The 24,568-nt window shown below is 47.1% G+C and overlaps 2 protein-coding genes across 3 annotated transcripts in view; one reads left to right on the plus strand and one right to left on the minus strand.

The window, feature by feature from the left end:
* ZNF740 (zinc finger protein 740) lies at positions 1 to 9,605 on the minus strand. 2 transcript variants are annotated; one of them, XM_072972736.1, is made up of 7 exons: positions 9,428 to 9,605; positions 8,272 to 8,586; positions 5,721 to 5,870; positions 5,289 to 5,378; positions 4,705 to 4,828; positions 4,293 to 4,411; positions 1 to 3,323 (listed from the first exon to the last, which is right to left on the minus strand). In XM_072972736.1, the coding sequence occupies exons 2-7, from the start codon at positions 8,278 to 8,280 to the stop codon at positions 3,234 to 3,236; spliced, it is 582 nt and encodes a 193-aa protein (XP_072828837.1). In that variant the 5' UTR covers positions 8,281 to 8,586; positions 9,428 to 9,605; the 3' UTR covers positions 1 to 3,233. The 2 variants fall into 2 exon arrangements, with proteins under 2 accessions (XP_072828837.1, XP_031538803.1); XM_031682943.2 differs by lacking the exons at positions 8,272 to 8,586; positions 9,428 to 9,605 and adding an exon at positions 8,072 to 8,263.
* Positions 9,403 to 24,568, plus strand: part of CSAD (cysteine sulfinic acid decarboxylase) — a 19,803-nt gene continuing 4,637 nt past the window's right edge. The window contains exons 1-8 of the mRNA XM_072972733.1: positions 9,403 to 9,533; positions 20,563 to 20,699; positions 20,963 to 21,089; positions 21,169 to 21,259; positions 21,611 to 21,717; positions 22,187 to 22,302; positions 22,775 to 22,854; positions 23,166 to 23,220. Of these exons, the coding sequence (XP_072828834.1) occupies positions 20,574 to 20,699; positions 20,963 to 21,089; positions 21,169 to 21,259; positions 21,611 to 21,717; positions 22,187 to 22,302; positions 22,775 to 22,854; positions 23,166 to 23,220 (702 nt within the window). The 5' untranslated portion in view covers positions 9,403 to 9,533; positions 20,563 to 20,573. The remainder of the gene's footprint in view (positions 9,534 to 20,562; positions 20,700 to 20,962; positions 21,090 to 21,168; positions 21,260 to 21,610; positions 21,718 to 22,186; positions 22,303 to 22,774; positions 22,855 to 23,165; positions 23,221 to 24,568) is intronic.

The following is a 24,568-nucleotide window of genomic DNA, read 5'->3' on the forward strand; positions in this document are numbered from 1 at the left end:
TACAAAAGCCCCATTTTCTTTTTATTTAAATATCCTAAATATATCACGAAGGAACATACACTGCACTTTAATGGTAAAAAGATACAAGTTTATAACATCTTATAAAAACTACCATTTAAAAGTGATCTTGTTCATTTGATATCCCCTCCCCCAATAGCAAAATAAGTATATTAAAAAAAAAAAAAGAGGGTGGAGAGGAAGGGTAGGAGGGGTTGTTATGATAAAAGCCCCAGGGCCACACAGAGGCAAAGAACATCTGGGGAGAGGATTAAAAGCTGTGGCGGGACTCCGCACCTCAAGTAACCCTCCTAAGTCAAGCCATGGGGCACAATCAGTAGCTAAGTGATGACAAGAGGCTGTTGGGGGGTGGACGGAAAAGACCTGGGGTGCTGGGAAGGGCAGGGCTGGTGGGGCCCGGAACAGCAACCCACCCAGGAACTGGTGCTACTCTTTCCCAGGTCCCCATATCCCACGTCCAGGTCTCAGAGAGCCGGCCCTACCTCCCTTTCCCTTCACTCCAAACACACCTGAGGCATCTTTCCAGTGCTAGACGCCCCCACCCCGACCCCCGCACAGAAGGGGTGGGACATTGGGTCCAGAAGCCTTCGCAGCGGTCTTAGTCTGTGGTTTCCCTGGGGTGTGAGACTCCTGGGCCCCCTGGGTGCTAAATCACTCCTTTCACCTCTTTGCTCCTCTCCTTACACTTCCACGGCCCCCGATCATCTGCACCTGGACAACTGAGCTAACCATCGCTCCTGAGTTTCCCCCTCACCCACCCTCGGCAAGGGTGGTTCCAGTATGGCTCTCTGCACATACACTTAGAAATTCCCTTTCTCCCACCCACCCAGGCAGGATGCCTAGGCCTGCAGCAGGCCAGGGCACATTCTGACCTAAACACACATTCGTACATGCAGGGGCACAGATCACTCGTGTGATTCTCTCCACACATACTCCCAACCCACCCCAACCCTAAACAAATTAGCGGCAAGTGGCAGGGAGCAAAGCCTCCCATTTTCCAAAGCGCTCTTGAAAAGACAAGAGTTTTCTAAATGTATCCAGACAAAGCCCAGCCCCCAGCAGAGCCCTCTAACAGGGAGGGGGCTGGCTCACATGCAGAAAGATGCCCTACTTGCAGGGACCAAGGATATGTCCAAGGACTTGAGGTCTGGTCTCTGGACCATCAAATGGGAGTGCCAACATAAAACCAGAAGAGCACAGGCAGCACACACATTCCCAGCATCTCCCCCCAGAGGATCTCCGATGCAATGCGGTCAGGGAAGATCTAAAGGGTGCTACACCTCTTTTCTTTTTCCCTGAAATCCTCACACCCAAGAGGTATGGAGACCCCCCTGCCCTCACTCCCACCCCGTTATCACCTCTAGAGTAGGTAGCAGCTAGGAGTCTGCTGCTGCTATTCCCTACATCTTCTGGAAAATGAAATCACATCTCAGACCCCCACTGACAGCTTGGTCAGGTTTACCAACTCTCCATGATTACTCCATGATTACTCACGCCCTCTAGGTTGGGGCCGGCCACAACCTGGGGATCAACCAAACCCCAGACCCTCTCATGAGGATCCTTTCCTTAGCAGGAGAAACAAGGTTTTTATTTCACTATAGAAAATTCATAGGGGCTTAGGTTAGAAACATCCCAGCCACCGGCCTGTCGAATCAATTTAAAAAACCCCTCCAAAACAAAGCCCGCTTGTCTCCTAAACTGAGTTCTTCTGCTCCTGCTGGGACTTCAAGCACCCTTCAGGTTTGGGGGTGTGGGAAGAAGCTATTGTATGCTCATCCTCCCGAGTTGAGGGCTGGAGAAGGGTTTGGCTCAATAATATGCCATCTTCAAGCAAACAAACGTGAACACTCACATACCATACCATACCATACACACACATACCATACCATACCATATACACACACACACACACCCCTGATCACTTTCTTGGGGGCGGATAGGGTGGTGGTGTTGGAACAGAGAGGAGCAAAGACTCTGGTTAAGAATAAAACCTATGTTAGGTTTCTTCCTCAGTTTTTTCTCTGCAGCACACCCCCACATCTGCCCCCAACAGTTCTTTGTTGGGTAGGGGCAGCCATCAAGACAGAAGCCAAGATCTTGTTCTTTGGGACCAAAGGCCAAACCCCTACCTCCTCTACCTGAATACAGTGATAGGACTTGGACAGGGAGAACAGCTCACACTGCTCAACAGTCATGTCAGGGGACACCAAATGCCTTTGCTTCTTGAACAGCTGTTACTCAGCTTGGGACTAGCCTTGGGTTGTTCCTAAGAGGGCACAAGGAGAGAACCCACTTTGACGTCCATGACTCCCTGCTCAACATCTCTGTCTAGCTTAGGAGTCATATCAGCGAGGTAGCCAAAAAACTATCTCCAAGATCAACTGCCCAGAGAGAGAAAGGAAAGGGGCTTCATGGGCCATGTACACCCAAGTTTCCTCCAAAAGGCACTTGAGCTGACCCCATTAGGTACCAGTGTGGCATGGGCCATTACAATACCCAGGGCCACAACTCCTGCTCTTCCCCAAAGGAAGTAAGAGGTACCTGTCCACTCTTCTTGGATCCAGCCCTTTGTCTGCTCCTCCCACTGTTCTTCTTTTTATCCCTACAGTGTATAAGGAGGCCAAAGTAAGCTCAGCTGCCATCCCTGATCCCAGTCTCCTTCAAACAGGAGGTGAGGTACAGGGCTGTGGAACATTGAGGATCAACTGCAACTAAAAACTCAATTTTGGGGAGGGCTGGACCAGCCATAGCTCCTGCTTTGACCAGGACTCTACACTTCCATATTACCTGTTTCCACAGTACACCTGCTGAAACTGCTTTTGGATAAACAAAAACAAGAACAGAACAAAGAAATCCCTCTCCCCAATCTTTCCCATTTCAGCTGCCAGCTGGAGTCCAAGGTTGTGGGAGCCACACTTCAGTCTTGGTCCTGTACCTTGAGTCCCCATCTATGACCTCAGGCAAGGGTCCAGGGACTAACTTCCCTACCCAGGAATGCTGGAGGAACTTCCCCGAGATACTCATAGTCTCAGATTATTTACAGAGCTGAAGCTCTAGGGCCCGCTGTCCCCTGATGCACTCTTCTGGTCTCCTGGGTCCACTCCTCCAGGAGGGGGACAGGTACAGACGGGGTGGTGGTGGGACCATCAGACCATAGGGGGTGCGCTCTTCGGTAGATTCTTCTGATCACTCCCACCACCCAGGGCCCCTTGCGCCTATAGAGAAAACTGCCCGTCGGAAGTCTTGGACTGGCAACCTTGGCACATCCGTTTGTGTCTGAGTAATCGATCTGTCCGAGAAAAACACTGAGAAGAAAGGGAGGGTTAAGTGCCTGAAAGGAGAAACTGTTACCTACTGACTAGATCTGTCTTCCTCACACAGGAGAGGTACATGTCCATCCTACATCCCCTTGGCATGGACACAGATGACATGAGTGCACAGGGGCTAAGAATGCAAGCTCTGAAGTCTGAATCCTGGCTCAAGTGCTGAGTAGCTATGCGATCTTAAGCAAGTTATCGAACAGTCCTGAATCTGTATGCTTATCTGTAAAACGGGCTAAAGTACCCACTCACAGAGTGGCTGCTTCATTCATCACACATTTATTGAGTATCTATCTCAAGACAGGTACAGTTCCTGAGGCGCAGGATGGAGTGGAGGACCAGAGGGACAAAGTCTCTGTCTCACAGAGCATTCATTCTAATGTTTTGCAGATTCAATGTACGAGCACAGAGCAAAGCATCCAGGAAGTGTTAGTTATTATCACTTCTCATCTCTTGTTCTTGTCTTGTTTTGGTCCTGGCTCTCACACTTTCACCAGATCAGATACTGACCCCCAGGGCAGAGATTGTATCTCTTCCTCCAAAGTGCACCTGCTCTGATGTTCAACTGAATCTTGTCTGCCCCTGATCTGCTGTGTCCTTGGGGAAACTTAACCTCTCTGAATCTCAATTTCCCCATGTGTGAAATGAGGACAACACAGCTACCTTATGGAGTTAATGTGAAGGTGAAATAAAATAATGTCAAACATGCTCTCACTGTGTCTGGCACAGAGTAAGTACTCAAGAAATGCTGTTATTATTATTACAATTATTCTAATGGGCCCTCTCCATGATCAACTGCACAAGGCCAGAGACATATACGTCACCCTGAAGTACTAACTCCATCATGGTCAGAAATGCAGGGCAGCCCCTCGTCAGGCAGGGAGTGGGGCCAGGCCCTGGTTCTCAGGGAAGAAAGTTTGTGTGTGGGCGTGAGTGGATGACATGTGAGCTTACCTGATGACACCGTTCACACTGGTAGGGCTTTTCACCACTGTGCACACGCTTGTGACGCTCCAGGTGATACTTCTGGATGAAGCGCATATCACATATATCACACTCAAACGGCTTCTCACCTGGCCCAGGCGCAGAGAGAAGCTAACGTCAGGGAGTATACGTGGCAGGGATCTCATTCCAGGTATTTTCACAGAAATTTGGAACTTTTTGCAATACGCAGACACCTAACGAGGAAGGGTCCCCAAAGCTGCTGGTCTCAGTGACAATAGATAGATACACTCTCTCTGCCTCATTCACTTACCTTCTTCCTCTATTTCCAGTATTTATCCCTTAAAATAAACCCAATAAGAGCTATACAGACATAATACAAACTATAGACTATCCTCCCCCTTTGAATGTAAGCAAGACTTACCAGTATGAATAAGGATGTGCCTCTTGAGGTGGTAACTGCTCCTAAAGGCTCCAAAGCAGTGTTCACAAACAAAATTTTTGGGAATCTTTACTTGAAAGGAACCATTTTGTTCCACTACCACCACCTAGGGGGCAAGAGTCAGGTATGTCATGAGGCTATCCCTCTGCCCCTTCTTGCCCCATTCTCCTCTGGGTCTATTTTCAGCTGCTGGACAAATTAACCTCTCTTTTGCTATCATCTCCCATATTTCTTTGAGTTAAGAGACCTTCTGAGGAAGGAGATGGGGTGAGTAAGCTGTCTGCTGTGTCAAACCCAACACTCTGAATACAGCTGAGAGGTAGTCTGCCTGCCCCTTTGCCACAGGACCTCACGCTCCCCTAACCCTCCTTCCCTTAACAAGGATGTTCCAGAGAGAGCAGAGATTAATTACCAAAGTGGTTTCTGAGTGAAATAAGGGTGACACACTCATGGCTATGAGGGAGCAAAACATCTAGGGAAAACTCCAGTTGGGCCAGAGAAGAAAGAAAGAGGAGGATTACCCTATTACCAAACTGTTCCAGTTTGGGGATTACCCCATTACCTGCCTTTTTAACAGTCTTTTTTGAATGAGAGGCCTCAGCCAAGCTGTCATCGTCTTTGCGGCTCCGGGACTTATCGCTGTCCTTTCGGTGGCCCTTTGAATACAAATCAAACCTAAATTCCCAGTCCATCTCCAAACACAAGACAGGAGGCCAAAAGCTGCTTTGTGACAACTTATAAATGAGAATAAACCACCTGCCCAAAGGTTTAGAGAAAATACTCATCCATTTCCTCTTCAAGTACCCTGATTTTAAGGAGTTGAAGTATTTTCTGTATTCTCTAAAAGACTCACATACATTCATTCATTCATTCCCCAGCTGGATCCCCTTTTCCCACATCCCTAAACAGAAGCACTGAGGAATCAAAGCTTGGCATCTCCTGGCAGCGAGCTCGGGCCACCCGACCCCCAGGTGCCGCAATGAACTCCAGCGCTGTACCTGACTTGAGCACCTCAGCACATCAGGGCTACCTGCCCGCTCTCCATTCTCGGCCTGCTTGCTGGCAATCTGGCTCAGCATCATCTTCTTGCTGGCTGCAGTGGGAACCAAACTCACACCTGCTAGGCCTTCACAAGCCAGGAGACTTGCCTAAGTTGAAAGGAGATGAGGTGTCAGGTCACCTGGCAGGGCAGGGCAAAAACAGACTGCCATCCTCCATAGAACGACCTTTCACACCCAGCTTGAACACAATGCTTCTCTCTAGGGAGCGTCCCTCCTCACCACAAAACCCTGTTTCCTTCAAGAGTCCTCCCCAACTCATCTCACCAGGAACTAGTTACTCATTTTGTCATCTGTCAGCATTCAAATATAGATCAAGTGAATAATCAAATGTCATTGACACTTTTGTCATTAGCACTGTGCTAGTTACAGAGTGTGTGTCTACATATTACTCTGAAGTATTTCTAGGTCTTGTATGCAGGCACAAGGGTCTGTCCTGTTGAACTACTGAAACGGGAGATTTCCAGGGGAACTTCCTTCTTCCTCTCTTAATGGCACTCAGCATCACAGAGCCCACTTCTGGTTGCCAGACCTCACTGGTGCTAAATGTATATTCTATCAGGTCCCATAAACATGTTTATCAGTAAAATTAGGTCACTTCTCCCTTTAGATTTTAAATTCCCTAAGTGTTGTCAATTATAAGATATAAAAATTAAACCACTTCGAAGGATTCTGGAGTTGAATATACAATTTTTCTTTGACACTCTCTCCCCCCAGCCATTTATATGTGTGCATACCCATCTTTTTCCACATTCCCTGCTCCATAATTTAAAAATTACTTAAGCAAGGGATTTTAGGAAAATTTCCTCTTTTCACTGCTACATTCTTCAAACTGACTTGGTTTAGCCAGCAGTAGAAAATATAATTTTCTTGCTGAAAAAAAAAACACTTCTAAGAAACAGTTGGTGAGCAAACTTCCATAAGCAATTTATAAAAAAATGCCTTTTAGGGGATCAGCATATCCTGGGACCCCTGAGGCCCCCACTCTCACCTTCCAGAACTTTGGACTGAAAGGTCTGCAGATAAAAAACTTAATTCTGCTGTTTGCATTGTATAACCTTGGGCAAATTACATCACCTCTTTAAGCCTCAGTTTCCTCATATGCAAAATGTTTATCACTATCTATGCCCATAGGATTGATGAAAATGAAACTAAGATTATAAAATGCTTAGCAGTGTCCAGCACAAAGTTAGCAATTAGTAAAAGGCAATCTTCTCAGAGCAAGAGTGAACGTGATGCTGTGAAGTGGGTTGCAAACAGACAAAGGAAGAAGAAACTGAAGGGCTCCTACTCTGCCTGGAAAGAAGGAAGCTACGCATGCAGCTGGAAGAAAGCCAATTCTACTGTTATCAAGCTGCTATCCTGGTGAGACTGGTAGGGGAAGGTCCCTGGAAGAAAGCTGGGAGAAGTTCTGCGGATGTATGCATATAGCTCTTCTACTCAGATGACTACAATAATCTATCAAGTTGTCCTGTCTCTCCAATCCATCCTGTATCCCTACAATGGTAATTACCATCCAAATACACTGTTCTGACGTCACTCAACTGCTTAAGATTCTTCAGAAAGTTCCCATTCCCTATAGAAGAAAGTCTAATTCCTCATCAAGGCATAAAATGTTCTTGAGTCACACTCTGCTTACTTCTCCAGGAAACAACTCCCTCAGCCTAACGTTCCCATCTATTATTACCTATAGCATTCCCCTAACCATTCCCTATTTAAATCCTTTTCTCCTTAACTAGCAAACTACCTGCAGTACTCCTAACCTCATCATTCTCCCAAGACTAAGCCTCTGCCTATGCAGTTCTTTTGTCCAAATTCTCTGTTCTGCTTGGTTATCTAGCAGAATCCTGTGCACGCTTCCAAATTTCATCTTCTTTTTTCGTCCAGGCAGAAGGCTCATCCCCTCCTCTGACATGTACATACCTCTATTATTGCACATTCTTTCAATCAGCAGATTCACTGAGTCTCTACTACTGGCCAGCCACTACACTACACAAAGTGTTCTGAATATAAAGATAAATAATAGACTGTTTCTCCATCTCCCCCCAACCCACCCCAACTAGCCTGGAAGCTTGCTGGGGACAGGGACAATTTTATTCATCTTTGTATCCCCAGCACAATGCCTTGCAGATAACAGGAGCTCAATAAATTCCTGTTGAAAAAAACAAACAAAGCATTCACCAAACTGTTCACTCCCTCATGCCCATCACTGAGTTAATGTACCAAATGTAAACTGAGTACATGTTGCTTTGCAAATGTCCCATCAGGGCCTGTGATGCAGTATAGCCTACCTCCTTCATTTGACTGGAAGCTCCCTGAAGGCAGGGGCTGTGGCCTGTCTCCTTGCCTTCCTCTAGATCTCCCCCTGGTGCTTAATACAGAGCTTGGCTCCCTGGGTTGGTCAATATGTTGACTAAGGCAGCATTCAAGAGTGAAAATGCAAACACGCTTCCCAGTGATCTTGAAGGAGGAGGACTCTAGAGCTTTTTACCTGAGCCATGCTGACTTCTCACTTAATGCAACCCAAAAGTTCAGGAGTTTCTTGATCCACCTTTCCTTAAGACACTGTTGTTTGAAGAACTGTCACCAAATCAATGCAACAACTCCTTCGTGTCCTTTCAGTCCTGCTGCCATATTGAACTGCCTTTGTCTTCAAATAGAACTTAGTGTCCTCCAAAGGTAAGATAGATGTTCCAAGAATCCTTGGACTCTGCCTGGCTCCTGCCTATTGTTCAAAGAAAGAGTCTGCCAGTCTTGGTTTTCCAGCTGAATTCTCTGGATATAGTTCACGATCTGTTTCGGAAACCTGAAACCAGAAAGGGAGACGGGGCTGTTAGAGGTAACATCCTCAGGCCATACAACCTGTCGTGGGCTGAACTTTTTTCTTTTTTCTTTTTTGCCAGGCGCTCTCTGTGCCACTCAGAAAGAAGACGTCAGTCCCGTAGAGTTTTCTTTCTAGGTCAAGAGAAGAAACTGGTGTCAAGGTAGCCAACAGGAGCAAAAGTAACTGGGGCCTCTGGTGGAGGAACCGCACCAGGCCAACTGCTTGGGTATGCCATCTTAGAACTGGAAGAAGGGGGCGGAGGCCCTTTGGAGCTTTTGTGTCCAGTGGGCCGGCCCGCGAAGCTCGCACTCTATTAAGAATGCCAGAAGTAGGGTGGAGAAAAGCTCAGGAGCTATCGCCTGGTGCTTGGGCAGCTGACAGAAACCGCACTGGCAGTACGCGCCCGGGCCAGCCCACACGTGCGCGTTCTCCAAGTCCGCCCGAAGGTACGTAAACTCGCTGCGGAGGTGGAAGGCAGACAGGCGAAGCCCAGCGTTGCGCGTTCCCTCCCACCTTCCCGCCCGCCAGCCAGCCAGCCAGCCCCTGCGCCCGCCGCACACGCACCCTGAGAGAGCAGAGGAGCGCGCAAGGTGCGTGCTCGCGCCCGCGTCGCCTCCGAGCAAGTCCCCCTCTACCCCGCTGGTGACGCGGCCAGGCCGCGGTGCGCGCGCGGCCCCTACCCCTCCCCGCGAGCCCCTTCTCTTGGCCACGAGCCCCTCCTCCCCTCCCCTCCCCCTTCCCGCTCGGCGCCCCACGGCCTGCTGGCTGCTGAAGCGCTGCCGTCTGCCTGGACGACGCTGCGCTCCCTGGGGCGTGCTCCTACCTGCCAGGCGCGGCCTTCCGCTGTCTCTCTCGCCGCGCGGCGCCTCCTCCAGGCCCCAGCACGCCGTGCCAACCCCGTGGCCACCGCTGCCCCCGCCGGGACCGAGGCAAGTTTACAAACACCAACCCGGGGCCCGTTTCCCCGGAAGCACTTCCCCCTCCCCCCCCAGCCCTCTCGGCTGAGCAGTACTATCCACTTCCGGGCTCGGGAGCCTGGACGGGCGGGGGCAGCTAGACTCGGGTGGGGGTAGCTAGACTCGGGTGGGGGTGAGGCTGAGGGCGCAGCAAGGGAGTGCAGCTGGTGAGTGGGCGGTCCGGCGCGCGGAAGTATGGGATGGGGGCGGGGGGAAACCGGCCGCATGGCGCCTGCGCCGTGATGCGCGCGCGCCCCAGCGGCCATCTTGGTTGAGGGCAGGAACTAGGGCCCTATGTTGCTACGCTGAGCGTTCGGTGACCAATTTTGCTATGTGAGCTGGCTAGGACTCCCCGAAGAAGCGCCGTCACTCTCCGTTCCTCCCAGATGTTCTCCCTGTCGCTTCTAGCCTGGAGCCCTAAATAGAGCCAGAATAGTTCGTACCAGGCCTTTTCACGTAACGGTCGAGGTCATCTTCACCCGACTTCCCATCAGGCCCAGATCTGCGGAGCCCGAGGGCCGCCGCGTCCGTGGGGAGGGGAGTTAACTTTTTTTGCACGGTCCTGCAGTGTCCACTCAACCCTAGTCTGGAAACAGATGCCCTGGCATGGTCCGCGTACCCTGAAGCCATCTGGTTTCTTTATGTCGCTTCAGCCGTTTTTCCAGACAGTCCAGCATCTAATGTTGGCCTCCTTGCCTGGAAACAGCCATATGACTCCCCTCAGTAGGAGACTAGTCTCATTGGAGACTTGGTGATGCAGCGTGGCCCGTGGGCCTGGCTACGCTGCATCACCTTTCTTTAAATTGAACCTTTCTTAAAATTCTGTTCTCAACTTTAGCTATTAAGGAGGGGTACTGCTCATGATGGGATGTACATTAGTGCACTCGATGGAAAGAGATGTCTATTCTATTTAGGTTCCATCTTATGTTGGTGCTGTCAGGTTGTTTGAGGGGATTAATGGAGAGAAAAACAATCTTTATTTATGAAAGAAGACAAGAATTCGCAGCCACTTTTTGTACATAGATTTAATTTTCCTGAACACTCCATTTTTTGAGCAGTTGACAGTAATTCCTTGTGCTCTTAAGATCGTCCTTGAACAGAAGAAATGGAGACAGAGCATCAGAAATCTTTAATTAAAAAAATTAGCTCATGCTTATTTTTAGTAAATCCACACAATACAAAAGAATAAGCAAAAAATGTTTAGTTCCCCCATCTATTATTCCTTGCTCCTGAAGTGAATCATACCTCACTTTTATCAGTTTGGTGTATATACATCCAGGCTTTTTTCTGTGTTCATTAAAAAATTTTTTTTCATCCGGAACGTATTTTTGAGCAGTGCATCACACAAGTGTATTTTATACATCTTCTAAGTCATTTCACGTTTAAAAAATTGTTGTATGATATTCCATCTATTGTATTTTAATTTATCTAGACCCATCCTCATGAACTTAGGTTAATTCCAGGTTTTTCTTTTTGTTTCATAAACAATGCCATAATGAGCATCCTCATATAGTTATCTTTTTGTGTTTATATAGAGTTGTAGATAGGATGTGTACATTTTAAATTTTAATAGATTTTTTGAAATTGAATTTCTAAAGTTTGTAACAATTTATACACTCAGAGCCATGTGTGAATGTCCCCATTTCCTACAACCTTGGCAATACTGGATGCCATGAATTTTTTATACAGTTGCCAATTTGATAGGTGAAAAATAGTAATTTCATTGTTTTAATTTGCATGTCATTAATAGTGAAGTTGAGCATCTCTTGCTTTTTGACCATTTTAATTGTTTTTATAAATTGCCTGTTCACATCTTTTGCCTGTTAAGGAAAAAAGTAGATCATTTGTCTGTTTTGATTGGTAGAAATCTTTATGTTATATTAACTTTTCATTTGTCATATGCTTTTAAAATACTTTCTCTTAGTTTTTCATTTATCGTTCAACTTTTTTAGAGCCAAAATATTTTCATCGTGAGTCAGTGGGGTTTGTTAATAGGTAGACAGCACGGAGGTCAGTATTTTCCCTTTCTAACAATAAGCCTGGCTGAAAGTGCTTTAAGAAGTGACTGCCCTAATCCCTTTGCCCTCAGGCAGGCCTCCTCCTGTGTGACCTTCCCTGGTTTCCTAGGCACACTTTTCCCTCAGGCCCACCCCATCACTTCTTCAAAAAGTATTGCAATGATTACTGATTAGTCTTTTCCTGCACCAGCTCTGTATCTCCTTAAGGAGATCCGGAGTGTTTTGTCTTTGAAGGCTGCCCTGCGCCAATTGAGCAGAGTTAACTAGCCTTTATTTAACATGCCGGCCTCCCTCCTGGCCTGTTAGCTGGAGCTCACAAGTCAGACACAGCATCTGGGGTAGTGCCAGGCAACAGATACTGGTCAATATGTGCTGAACTCACCGAACCCATTCCTTTCTCTGAGGGCCAACTGGGTTGCATGGTAGAAATGAGCAGTCTGTGGCTACCTTTGTCACCTGGTAGAACCTGTTAGATGTTGGTGGATTGAGAGGTTGCAAAACCATGTGATGTAATAGGGTCATTCCTTAAACCTGGCGATTTGTAATTTGGAGTTCTTGTTGCCTCTTCATTCCTCCTTAATCTTTTATGTTGCTTGAAAATAACCTTTATTTTAATTACGTTAGTCAGTGGAATTATATAAAATTATAAAAATACGGAAGTATATAAGTAAGAAAATGAAAATCATCTATAATTCCAGAATATCCAGAAATAACCACATTTAATATTTTGAAGACTTTTTTCATCTTTTCCAGTTTTTAAAAAACTGCAAGGGGAGTGACTGCAAATAGGTATGGGTTTCTTTTTGGAGTGATGAAAATGTTCTGGAATTAAATACTATGATCGATGCACAACTTTGTGAAGATACTAAAAACCACTGAATTGTACACTTTAAAAGGGTGAGCTTTATGGTATGTGAATCATACCTCAATAAAGCTGTTATTTTTCTAAAAATGCTCATGGGTACAGACCTTCTTGTCTTCTGGCTGAGAGTGAGTGCATATATCATGCTGCTTTACTGCTAAATGTTTCAGCATAGGTTTTCTAAGAATAAGAACATTCTCTTATATAACTATGATGCGATGCTCAGATTTGGGAATTGTAGCACTGATAGAAGAATTCTAGTGTTTGCGAGGCCATTAATGGTCAGATTACACCGGTTCTTCCAATAACGTTCTTCATAGCAGGTTTTTTTCTTCCGTATCCTGGAACCAATTTGAGTTCACATGTTCCTTTTGGATATAATGTCTCTAGTTTCCTTCAGTCTGGAACAGTTCCTTGGTCTTTGTTTAATTTTCTGACACTGACATTTTAAAAAATGACAGGTTACACGGTTTTGTAGAATGATCCTCGATTTAGGTGTATCTTTTCCTCACGATTAAATTCCGGTTATGCATTTTGGGCAGAAATATCACATAAGTGATGTTGAGCGCTTTTCCATGCCTCATGTCAGGAGGCCCACAATATCTGTCTGCCCCATTACTGGTGATGTTAGCTTTGAGCACTTGGGTAAGACGGTATTCACTTTGTTTCTCCGTTGTAAAGATACCACTTCCCCTTAAAAGTGTTTTTAAGGAAAAGAATTTTACAACATAGCCCAGAAGAAAAAAGTGAAGCTTTATCCAGATTTTAGTGTTGTGCTGATGTTTTAGAGTGAGAGAGAAAGATGTAACAGCATTTGAAGATTAAATAAAAAGGAGAAAAATCAGTCAAGAAATCAAGAATGAGGAGGCAGGAGATCAGTTAGAATCAGGTTTGAGGAGATGGTGCCATTCACCTAGTCAGGGAACACAAGAAAAGCACATTTGAGAGGGCTGATCATGACCTGTTGAGTTTTGGACCTGTTGAGTGTGAAGTCCTGTGAGACTTCCAGATTTGGCAGGTGGTTGCATGGATCTGGGCTCAGGAGAGAGGTCTGGGATGGAGGAGTCAGCAACATGTAGCCTTGGAAAGGGATGAGATTGTCCAGGGAGAGTTGCAGAACTCAAATGAGAGAGGCCCTGGAATAGACCCCTGAGGGACTTTAGCATCTGAAAGAGGGCCAGAGGAAGGTGAAAATGTAAAGGAAACTAAGAAATGGTCAGGAGTAGTCATCTGGAAGCCAGCGAAAGAAAATGTTTTAAGATGGGATGGCAAACTATGTGTGATGGCTCTAGAGGGGTCAAGCAGGGTAAGGATGATATGTGTCCATTGAATTTGGAGGCCAGGACTTTCCTGGTGGCCTTGAAGATGGAAGCTACATGGGATGGGCTGAGGAAAGTGTGAGGAGAGGAAGTGAAGGTGGAGTGGAGACAACTCCTTTTAGAAGGTTGGCTGTGAAGAGGTGGTGGCTGGAGTGAGAACATGTTGTGAGAGGTTTGGACAATCCACAGTGCTGTGAGAAAGAGGTAGTGGGAAGGAGAGTTGAAAAAATGAGAGGCGATAATCGAGGGTGTCCCTGAGGGAGAAGGAGAGGAAGCCTTTAGATCGGTGGTTCCAACTCAGATGTCTGCAGAGCCAGAAAGTTAAGGAGATGAGTGAGATGGGCTGGTGTGAGCTGAGGTGAAACAGAACGCAAAATTCTAAGGGCCGGTGACCCATCCTCCTGTGATAGGGTTCTCCCTCTTCACCCATTGCCATGGGCTTTGCAGTGCCCTCTTGTGGGAGGAATGTACATCCTCCCCCTACTGTGCCAGGGCTTGCTTTGGTCAACCGCATAGGAGCAGATGTGCTATATGCTAGGTCTGAGCAGAAGCTTGAGGAGTTGGTTCATGGTTTTCTCTGCCTTTTGCTGTTTTTTTCTCTGCCATGAGAATGTGGTATCCCATTTAGGGGCTATTCCTTCAGCCTGGGTCTTGGAATGAAGGCACACAAATCAGAGCTATAGCCAACCCCATCACTGTCAACCATGGAAAAAGAAAGAAACCTCCATTGTTGTAAGCCAGTGGGGTTTTGAAGTCATCAGTTACCACAACGAAACTGACTAATACTGGGGTTCAACTAAAATAAAACCATACTAAGGTATTTTTCCCTCCTCAAATTAAAAAGATTCAGAAGTTTGACTACATGCTCTGTGACTGAGAACACAGGAACTTTCATACATTGGTACAACCTCTAGGGAGGTTGGCCATCCTTATCAAAGTTACAAATGCAAGTGGCTGTGATCAAAAAGACAGTAACAAGTCTGGCAAGGGTGTGAAGAAATCAACACCCTCATACATTGTTGATGGGAATATGAAGTGGTGTAGCCACTTTGGAAAACAGTTTCCAGTTCCTCAAAAAGTTAAATGTAGAGTTACCGTATGACCTAGAATTCCACTGCCAGGTACATACTCAAGAGAATTGGAACATATGTCCACACAAAAAGTTGTGTATTAACGTTCATAGCAGCATTGTTCACAATAGTCAAAAAGTGGAAGCAACTTAGATGTCCATCAGATGGTGAAAAATACGATAATTAAAATGTGGTGTATCCATATAATGGAACCTTATCAGGCCATAAAAGGGAATGAAGCACTGATACACACTACAACATGGATGATCCTTGAAAACATTATGCTAAGTAACAGAAACCAGTCACAGGGGAAGTTTACACACACTGTGTGTTTCCAGTCACGTGAAATGTCCGGAATAGGCAGATCTTTGCAGGCAGAAATTAGTAGTTGCCAGGGTTGGGGGAGGAGAGAATGGGGAGCAATGAGTTTCTTTTTGGGGTGATGAAAACAGTCTGGAATTAGATAGTGACGATGGTTGCACAATTTTGTTACTATACAAAAAAACCACTAAATTGTACAATTTAAAAGAATATGTTTTAGAATATATATATTACCTCAATAAAGCTGTTATATTAAAAAAAAAAGAATGAGGAACTTCTATATGTTCTAAGATCGCCCATGTATTGTAAACTATAGAAAAGCAAGATGCACAACAGTGATTATATACTATATTTTATGTAAAAAAATAGAAAATAATATATATTCACATTTGTTAGTATTTGCATTAAAAACTCTGAAAGGTTACCCAAGAAACTGATAAAAATGGTTACCTGGAATAGAGCATATGGAATGGGGTAGAAATTAGATTTTTTACTACTAATATTTTTATGTATTTTGTTTTTTGAACTACCTGAATGTGTTGCTTAAACAAAAATTTAAAAATTGAAAAGAAAACAATGAATGCAAAAATACAATAATAAAGGAGCAACTCCAACCACACAAAATTGTTGCTTGTTTATTCAGGCCCAGTGTTGCTAGATCTTCTGATTTTTCTCACAAGAAGCTGGAAGTTTCAGTGTTGACAATTATTTTTTAAAGTTTTAAAATGTACCATGCAAGCCAAACAAAATCATGTCTCTGGGTAGGAGTTGACCCTGGGTCTTCCAGTTTGTGACCTGTGACCCTCAGGAGGGCAGGGCTGTGGTCTTCGGCTCTCCATTGTGACCTCTAGTGGCCACCAAAGTGCTTGGCACATACATACTAGATACTGAATAAATATGGAAGGAAGCAAGGAAGGGATGGGGGATTCAGAGTGCAGGTGACAAAAATTTGAGTGAGTTTGGATGGCTTTTATTTTCTATGAGAAATTTGAAATGAGAGCGGGAACCAGGGAGAAGAAGTTTGATAGGTCAGTAATTTGAGAAGTGTGGGAAATTTGTGAAGTAATTTCTGGAGAGAATTGGAGATAGAGCTGACGATAGAAGAATAGTGATGTGGCCAGGCAGTGTGGCGTGTCCAGTGGAGTAGTCAGCGCTGCTTTTTGCCTCTGAAGTTGGTCACTACCTTCACGACAGTCCTGGGAATTCCCTTCACCTCTCTCCGGTGCTGGAAGAGATTTGATGTGGTCAGATTCTCTGTCCTTTGTCTATGACCTGGTTTTGGTTTGTTTGTTTTGTCTCTGGAGGTCTCTGGATCCTCCATTGTTCTGAAATAGTATTATAGTCTGTCTTTTAGTCATTCAGTGGATACTTTTGATCTATTCTTCTGTTCTTCTAAAGTTCTTTTTTATTGTCCATCTCTTTATATTTTTATCTTTCTGTGTGATTTTCTTGACATCATTTTTATTTCTAATTTTTTCATTTCACTTGTCATACTTTTCATTTCAGTTGTCGTATTTTTAAAATCTTAGAGCTCCTTGTTCTCTGAGTATTCCTTTTTGAGAGCAACCTATTTTTTTTTTTATGGATGCAATGTTCTCCAAATTTCTGAGGCTTTCTTCTGCTCCCTGAACTTCTCCTTCTCCATCAAATGCCTTTTTTCAGATGGTCTGTTTTTACATCTATGGTTCACGTGAGGGGCTTTACTGAAGTGTGTAGTAATCCCTGGCTGGCTGTCTGTTCACATTTAAGAGTGAGGCGCTAAGACATATTGGAAGGCCCAAATGTATAGATGTTTATTGACTTGTGGGCATCACTGACTGGGTGATTGGGTGATGACTGAAATAAAAATGTCAGGTCCTTCTCTGGGGCTATTGAGGTCAATTTCTCCAGAGAAGAATCTTTCAGTCTCTTGCCCTGAAGGGTTTACCCCGGCCATTGATTCTGCATGCTGATTGGGAGAAAGGGGTTGACATGATCAGTAACTTCCTCCTAATCCTCCTGTAATCAGTACAGTGCCTCTTCCTCATCTTCTGCTGTGCCTGGCTTCCCTACGTCCCAGCCTCTCTGTTTCACTTTCTCTAGAAAACAGACTTCCTGATTATTCGAAAGTAGATAAAGGAGAGGGGAGTTGCCTTACTGAATAAGCAGGGGGAGGAGAGTGAGAGTCTAAATGTTCCTTATATAAATTTTCATGTAGTTTCCAAGTTTATAGCTATGCCTCTCCCTCCTGTCTTCCACGATAGCTCACGCTGTAAATTCCTGAGCCTTTCTGGGCTTCCGCCCCAAGAACCAGCTTGTATCTGATTGGTGTAGCCCTCTGTAGACAGACTGGTGTTGACTTGCAGCTGTCGGCTAATCCAGTTACCACTTCTCATCCGCTTTCTACCTCCTACAATTATTGACATCTCTCATCTCTTGTCTCTCTTCTCATTGCTTTATTCTTCTGGATTTAAAATTTCACTGATGTAATTTTAGTGGGGTTTCAGGAAGAAGTAGTGGTAAACATATGTGTCTAATCTGCTGTGTTTGATTGGATTGAGCACAGAGACCATGAATTTATAGCAAAAACCAATTTGAATGGTTAAGTGGTTTTCACTAGCAGAATCCAGCCATCTTGGTGGATTTGTTAAGAGAATGACTAGCCAGTTGGATTGGGGTCTTGCCAGGTGATTTGGTGGAAGGACAGTAGGGCCAGGGAGTTGAGGATTTTGGACAAAGAGTGGTTGAAACAGACCATACAATCTAGGTTGTGTAAGTGAAGGAAAGAAGGATATGAGTGAGTTGATGGTTAGAGGAGTTTATGGACTAGAGATCCCATGAAGTCAGAAAAACTTGTGAATTTTTAAACAAATCCTACTTGGTCCTTCTAGCATCTCTTCAACCAGGGGCTAAAGCGCTGTTTCTGTTTATTCATGTTTCTTTGCTTTATTATTCTGTCTCGTGGGTTAATGTCTCTCTTGCTTTTAAAAAAGAAAGCTCTCTGTGGGCAGGGGCTGTTCCCTTTCTCAGGTCCCAGGACAGGATTCCATGGGGAATGAGGGTGGTGATGCCTCGCCTCCCTGTTTACCCCTGGAGGAAACCCGGGCTGTTCAGAGCCCTCGCCTCCACATCTCACTCCCGAGCAGTGACTGAGGTGGGATGGCTAAAGAAGGGCCGGGCGGATAGAGCCAGGGTCTTCCCTGCAGACATCTCTTCAGAGCTTTGGGAACAGCTGGGGTCTCTCTTCACCAGTCATTCTCTCTGCTTTCCACTCCCCTGGCCTGCTTGCCACATCCAACAGCCTGAGCTAATGAACACCAGCAGATGCCCTGGAGATTCTGTCTTAAAACCCCTTATTTTACAGAAACCAAGGGCCCGAGGTGTTCTTATCCTGGCCCAGAGGTCTTTGCACCAGAGCAAGCTCAGTGCCTGGAGGAGCCCTGAGCGAGGGGGTTGAGCCTGGTGATGAGGAGCCAGCTGTGTGACCTGGACATACATAGTGTCATAGAAATCTGTTTCCTCATCTTTATTTTTTTTTTATTTTTTTTATTTTTTGGGGGTAATTGGGTTTATTTATTTAAAAAATGTTTTTAAATGAAGGCAATTTAAAATTTTTGGATCGAACCCTGGACCTTGTGCATGCTAAGCACATGCTCTGCCCCTGAGCTATACCCTCCTGCCACCAGTTTCCTCATCTTTAAATGTGGGTAATAAACTTACCCTCAGTGGTCGTGAAGATTAAAATAATGCATATTAAGTACAGAGTGAGGCATTTGGCAAGTACTTGAATGGTATCTGTTTTTATTAGCCTCTCTCCTTCAAGCCTCTCCGCCTACAATGAATGCCCCACTGCTGCCACCAGTCAGGGAAGCCAGAGTGAGCACAGATGAGGGGTTGAATTCAGTGTAATCTAGTGAGTAGTTAAGCCTGCAGATTCCTCTGCCTGTTCTTTCCTACCAACACCACTCTAATTCCCGTGTGGATCACCTCCTGCCTGGCTTACGGCAGCGGCCTGTTTATTCTTCTGCCTCCTGCTGCTATACACTGGTCTTCCGAGGGCATCATTTTCATCACATCATTGCTTGCCAGAGAATCTACGTGACTTTCCATTCTCTGCAGGGTAAAATTTAGATTCTTGGCCTGGCTGGCACTCAGGCTCCCCATAGTCTTGTGCAGCTCTGTCTGCCCTGCCTTTCTTTGCTCCCAGATTATGCTTGCGGACCTCTTCCCCAGCCAGTCAGGCATCTTCACTGACCTCAGAACCAGCCGCACACATTTCCAGCAGAAGCGCATGCCCCTGAATGCCTCTCTTCCTCCATTTCATCAACTCCTTCCTCCTGTCTGCTTTCAGGATTCAGCCCCAGTCCCACCACAGGTCTTCTCCAGTCTTCAGCTTTCATCCATCTCCTCTTCTGAATTGCGCTTGGGACCAGCATCCAGCCGTGCTGTGGGCTGTAACTATTGCACGAGCATCTGTGTGCTCCCAGTAGGACAAGTGGCGTCTTATCCCCAGCACCCTGGCGGGAACACAGCTGGCACTCCCTTGATCAGCCACTCCCTGTTTCTTGAGTACTCTTAGCCTACGAGGCACAGGATTATACTTGTTTAACAAGCTGCTTCCTCAGTGTGACCTCCTTTCCTTCCTGCTCTTTAGAGGAGAGGGCTTTTGAAATCAGGACGTTCTGATAAGACTCTGGGGGCTGGGATGCAAAGAGATTGGCCTCTGAGGCCTGCCTAAGCTGTTTCACCTCCCTTGTCTTGCACAGGCTCCCTTCCCCCAAGTCTCCAGGGTCACCTGTCGCAGTTTCCTGCCTCTGCCCCCCACCGCTCCTGTCTCTCTGCCAGAGGTCCCTCACATCCCTACTCCAGGCCCTTTGCTTCATGGCAGGAAGCCTCTCTTCCTGCTGGCTCTCCTGTCTGCTCCTCTCCAGCCTGAAGTGGACATGGCACATATTTTTGCCTTACATCTTCATGTCAGCTAATGATTATTCAGGAAACTTATCTCAACCTGCTGGCCCTATCCCAAATCTTTAGGGCAAGGGTCATGAGCGTGATGTCACGGTCACGTGACTGCTGCCTATACCTCGCTCCCTCTGCTGCCCTGATCCTGACATTCTACAAAGCTAATTGTGTCCCTGGCCTCCAGCTCACCTGGATAGAGACCTGAGCAGAAAGGTGAACCTCTCATCTTTGCCTTAGGTGGGCAGTGGCTACTGGATTCCACCTGCTCAGCACTAACTGCCTTTTTCTTTCCCACCTGCTTCTGCTGGCTCTCTCCGTGGACGCTCTCACTTGCCCTTGTCTGTACAGTGAAGGCTGGGCCTGAGCCACAGGACCGGGCCTTTGGCTCGTTAAGGGAATTGAGGTTCTTGCTGGTTCGGTCTGGGTGGGGTCCACAGGCTGAGTAGGGAATAACTCCTGCTTTACTCATAGATTTTATCCTGATGGCTGACTCGAAACCACTCCTCTCCCTTGATGGGGACCCCATGGCTGCAGAAGCCTTGCTCCAGGATGTGTTTGGGATTGTGGTGGATGAGGTCGTTCGGAAAGGGACTAGTGCCTCAGAAAAGGTGGGTCTTTTCTCCCTCCTCCTCCTGCCCATCAAATCTGGCTCAGAACTTTCCTCCTCTGTCCAGGCTTCTCCCCAGAAGTCAACACCCTCTAACTGTGTGTCTCAGGGATTCCATACTGGGTCAGGCTGTGTTGATTTACCTTTGTCTCTGAGCTATTTTCAGTGCAGGTTGGTGGTGTCTTGTGTCTGTTGAGATGTGATTTGGGTGGCTGGTCAGTGGGATGTCCCAGAGACCCCAGGATCTCCCGATCCTCCTTCTAGGTCTGCGAGTGGAAGGAGCCGGAGGAGCTGAAGCAGCTGCTAGACCTGGAGCTGCGCGGCGAGGGGGAGTCACAGCAGCAGATCCTGGAGCGGTGCCGGGCCGTGATCCACTACAGCGTGAAGACCTGTGGGTGCTAGGCTCTGGAGGGAGGAGTGTCATGAGTTCGACCTCAGCTCTACTCTGAGCCCCTTGCCCCCTGCCGCAGGTCACCCTCGGTTCTTCAATCAGCTCTTCTCAGGGCTGGATCCCCACGCCCTGGCCGGGCGCATCATCACCGAGAGCCTCAACACCAGCCAGTGAGCCGTCCCAGGGCCCCTCCCACCACCCCATAGAGGATTTGGGTTGGCGGGAGACACACCCCAACGGGAGGGGAGGAGAATGGTGTTTGCCCCCCTCTCTTTTCTGGGAAGCTCTGCTGGCAAAGTCCTTCCCCTTGTGCCCTTTGGGCTCCCTTTTCCAAGCTTTCCCATGCCTCCTCCCTCATTTTTTCTCATCCTTCCTTCCTTGGTTCTTTGTCACCAGCTCTGTCCTCTCTTTGGACCCTCCCCTCATTCACTCTCTCCACCTCTTCTCTCTGACTCCCCTGAGAATCTGTCCTGTGTCCCTCCCTGTTTCTTTCCCGTTCTCATCATTGCGTCTCCTGGCAGATACACGTACGAAATTGCCCCCGTGTTTGTCCTCATGGAAGAAGAAGTGCTGAGGAAACTCCGGGCCCTGGTGGGCTGGAGCTCTGGGGACGGGGTCTTCTGCCCTGGTATGTGTCCAGGAGGAGGCCTTTCTTTGGCCTTTTCAAGGGTTCCTCCTCCCCTGCCATTCTCTTGCCCTAAGCCGGCAGGGAGGGGTGATTCCTTTGTTACTTCTCCAGCTGGGCTCCGGCCAAACCAGAGAGAAACTGCCCAGTCCTCTGTATCCTCGTGTTTGCCAAACAGTCCATGGGATCAGTGCTCCAGCGCTTGCTCTCTTGGTGGGGGTGGGGGTGGAGGTGGGGTGGTGGATCCTGGGATTAGACCAGGATAAGGAGGAAGGCAGTCAGGGGATCTGCAGATCCCGCTGTTCTGGGTTACCTGCATGCCATTTGTCCAGTCCTCAGAACTCGTGGCTTTGTAGCCAATCATGCTTCTTTGATCAGTTCTCCTGGGTGGAGAGATCAGGAGAGCCCAGAGCCCAGCTCCAGCTTTGACCCGCTGCCCCTCCCTCTTGCCAACGCCCCTTCCGTGTAACAGGTGGCTCTGTCTCCAACATGTATGCTGTGAACCTGGCCCGCTACCAGCGCTACCCGGATTGCAAACAGAGGGGCCTCCGGGCACTGCCACCCCTGGCCCTCTTCACATCAAAGGAGGTGGGAAGAGGCGCAGGCCTACCTACTCTGGGCTCCTGATTCTAATCTCCAGCCAGCTGAGTCAAGACCTGTTAGGTCCTGTGCCTGCCCAGACCCATCCGAGGCCAGCCTGCCCACAGGCAGGCGTGCTTCCTTGCAACCAAGGGGTCTGAGTAAATGCTCATGTTCACCCGGCCTTCTGCTTGGGGGTAGCAGAGGGGCAACCAGTGCAGTGGACATGGTCCATACCGTTTCTACTCAGAGTGTGGTCCATGGACCACTGGCATCAGTTTCACCCGGGAGCTTGTTAGAAATGTTTGGGCCCCACCCCAGATCTACTGAATCTGAACCTGCATTTTAGCCAGATGCACTGGTGATTCTTGGCACATAAATGTTTGAGAAGCCCTGGTCTCCAGGGTCTCATCTGTTGCAGCTCGAGCTTTTACCTCTCTCTCTCCTCCCCATCCTTCCTGCCCTCTGCCTTCCTCTGCAGTGTCATTACTCCATCAAGAAGGGAGCTGCTTTTCTGGGACTTGGCACCGACAGTGTCCGAATGGTCAAGGCAGATGAGAGGTGAAGGTCCTTCTGTCTGCCTGGCTCAGACCCAGCCTGGTGCAGCGTACCTTCCTGCTGTCAGAGGCTCAGGCCTCAGGCCCACGCCCCGGCGGACTTCTCTCCCCGCTGTTCCTGCAGAATTGCCGCTTCTGTCTACCAGTGCCTGCTAGAGTCTCCACCCTGTCCCCTGAGATCTGTTTACCCCTCTTTGGGAAAAATCAACACTGTGGCCTCTGCATTGCTAACTGCACATTACCCTGCTCTCAAGAGTTCTGCCGCCTATCCTAGAGAACCTAGTACTTCTCTACCTACTCAGTTTTCTTTTCCAGAGGGAAAATGATCCCTGAGGATCTGGAGAGGCAGATCAGTCTGGCTGAGGCCGAGGTGAGTGAGAGGCTCGGTGGCAGTGGAGCAGGACCCCTCTGTCCCCTTCTTGGAGGGTTCTTAGCCCTGTCCCTGCTCAAACCTCCCCCCATCCCTCCTCGTGATCTCTGTGCATGTCTTCCCTGTGGGCTGAAGTGATCCCCGGGGAGCCGGGGGAGTGAGGACACTGCGGTTCTCTCAGGGACTATGCTGAGACCCACGGGCACCTTCGGACCCTGAGGCAGGGGAACAGGATTGAGTCACTGAGTCCCAGAGGGCACCACAGGGAGTGGGTGCCTGAAGTGTAGCGTGGAAGATTTCCGAGAGCAGGAAGGGTCTGTGTAGGGAGAAGCTCAGGAGGAAGCAGGGGCCCGTGGTGAGGAGTGTGGGCTTGGAGCAGTGGGAACATGGAGGCATGTCCATAGCCCTCCGTGCTGGGGGGCGTGGGAACCGCTGCAGCCATCTAGAGGGCGTCCCAGCACCTTCTGTCCAATTTTAAAATGTATCTAGCCACTGTCAGAGTTCTACTGCTAGGATTTAGTCTATAAATTATCAGCACAAGTGCTTAGAATTGTGTGCACTGGAGCAAAGTGTAAAATTTAAAAAACCTTTTATTATCCATCAGTAGCTAAATGATGGTGTATCTGTGTGTCTCAGTTTCTTCCTTTGTAAAATGAGCATAATGGAGAATTGATCACATAGGGTTGTTTTAAGGCTTCAGTGAATTATATATGAGGTTCCTAGGACAGTGAAGCACTATATAAATATTAGCTGCCTCTGCTGCTGCTACTGGAGGAGTATGTAGCCATTGAAAACAGTAAGGTGGGAATATATTTATTAGGATGAAAATACCTCCATTATGTATTTAGGTGTAAATGTGTGTGTACATGTGTGTGTATATATACACGTGTGTGTGTGTGTGTGTGTGTGTATTCACATGCAGATGGTCACTATACTATTTTTTGAAGACTTTTCCTTCCCCAATGAGTTGTCTTGGCATCCTTGTTAAAATCCGTTGAGTAAGTAAGTGTGAGGATTTATTTCTGGATTCTTCAGTTTGTTCCATTGATCTGCAGGCCTGTCCTGTAGACCACATTGTCTTAATGTAGCTTGGTAATAAATTTTGAAATCAGGAACTGTGAGTCCTCCAGCTGTTCTTTCTCAGGATAGTTTTGGCTGTTCTGGGTCCCTTAAATTTCCATTTGAATTTTAGGATCAGCTTGTCAGTTTCTGCAAAGAAGCCAATAGGGATTTTGATAGGGATTGTGTTCAGTCTGCAGGTCCACGAACATGGAATGTCTCCATTTATTTAGGTCTTCACTGATTACTGTCAACAATGCTTTGTAGTTTTCAGAATGTATGTTTTGTA

Source organism: Vicugna pacos, chromosome 12, assembly GCF_048564905.1.
Source record: "Vicugna pacos chromosome 12, VicPac4, whole genome shotgun sequence".
NCBI classification, from domain to species: domain Eukaryota; kingdom Metazoa; phylum Chordata; class Mammalia; order Artiodactyla; family Camelidae; genus Vicugna; species Vicugna pacos.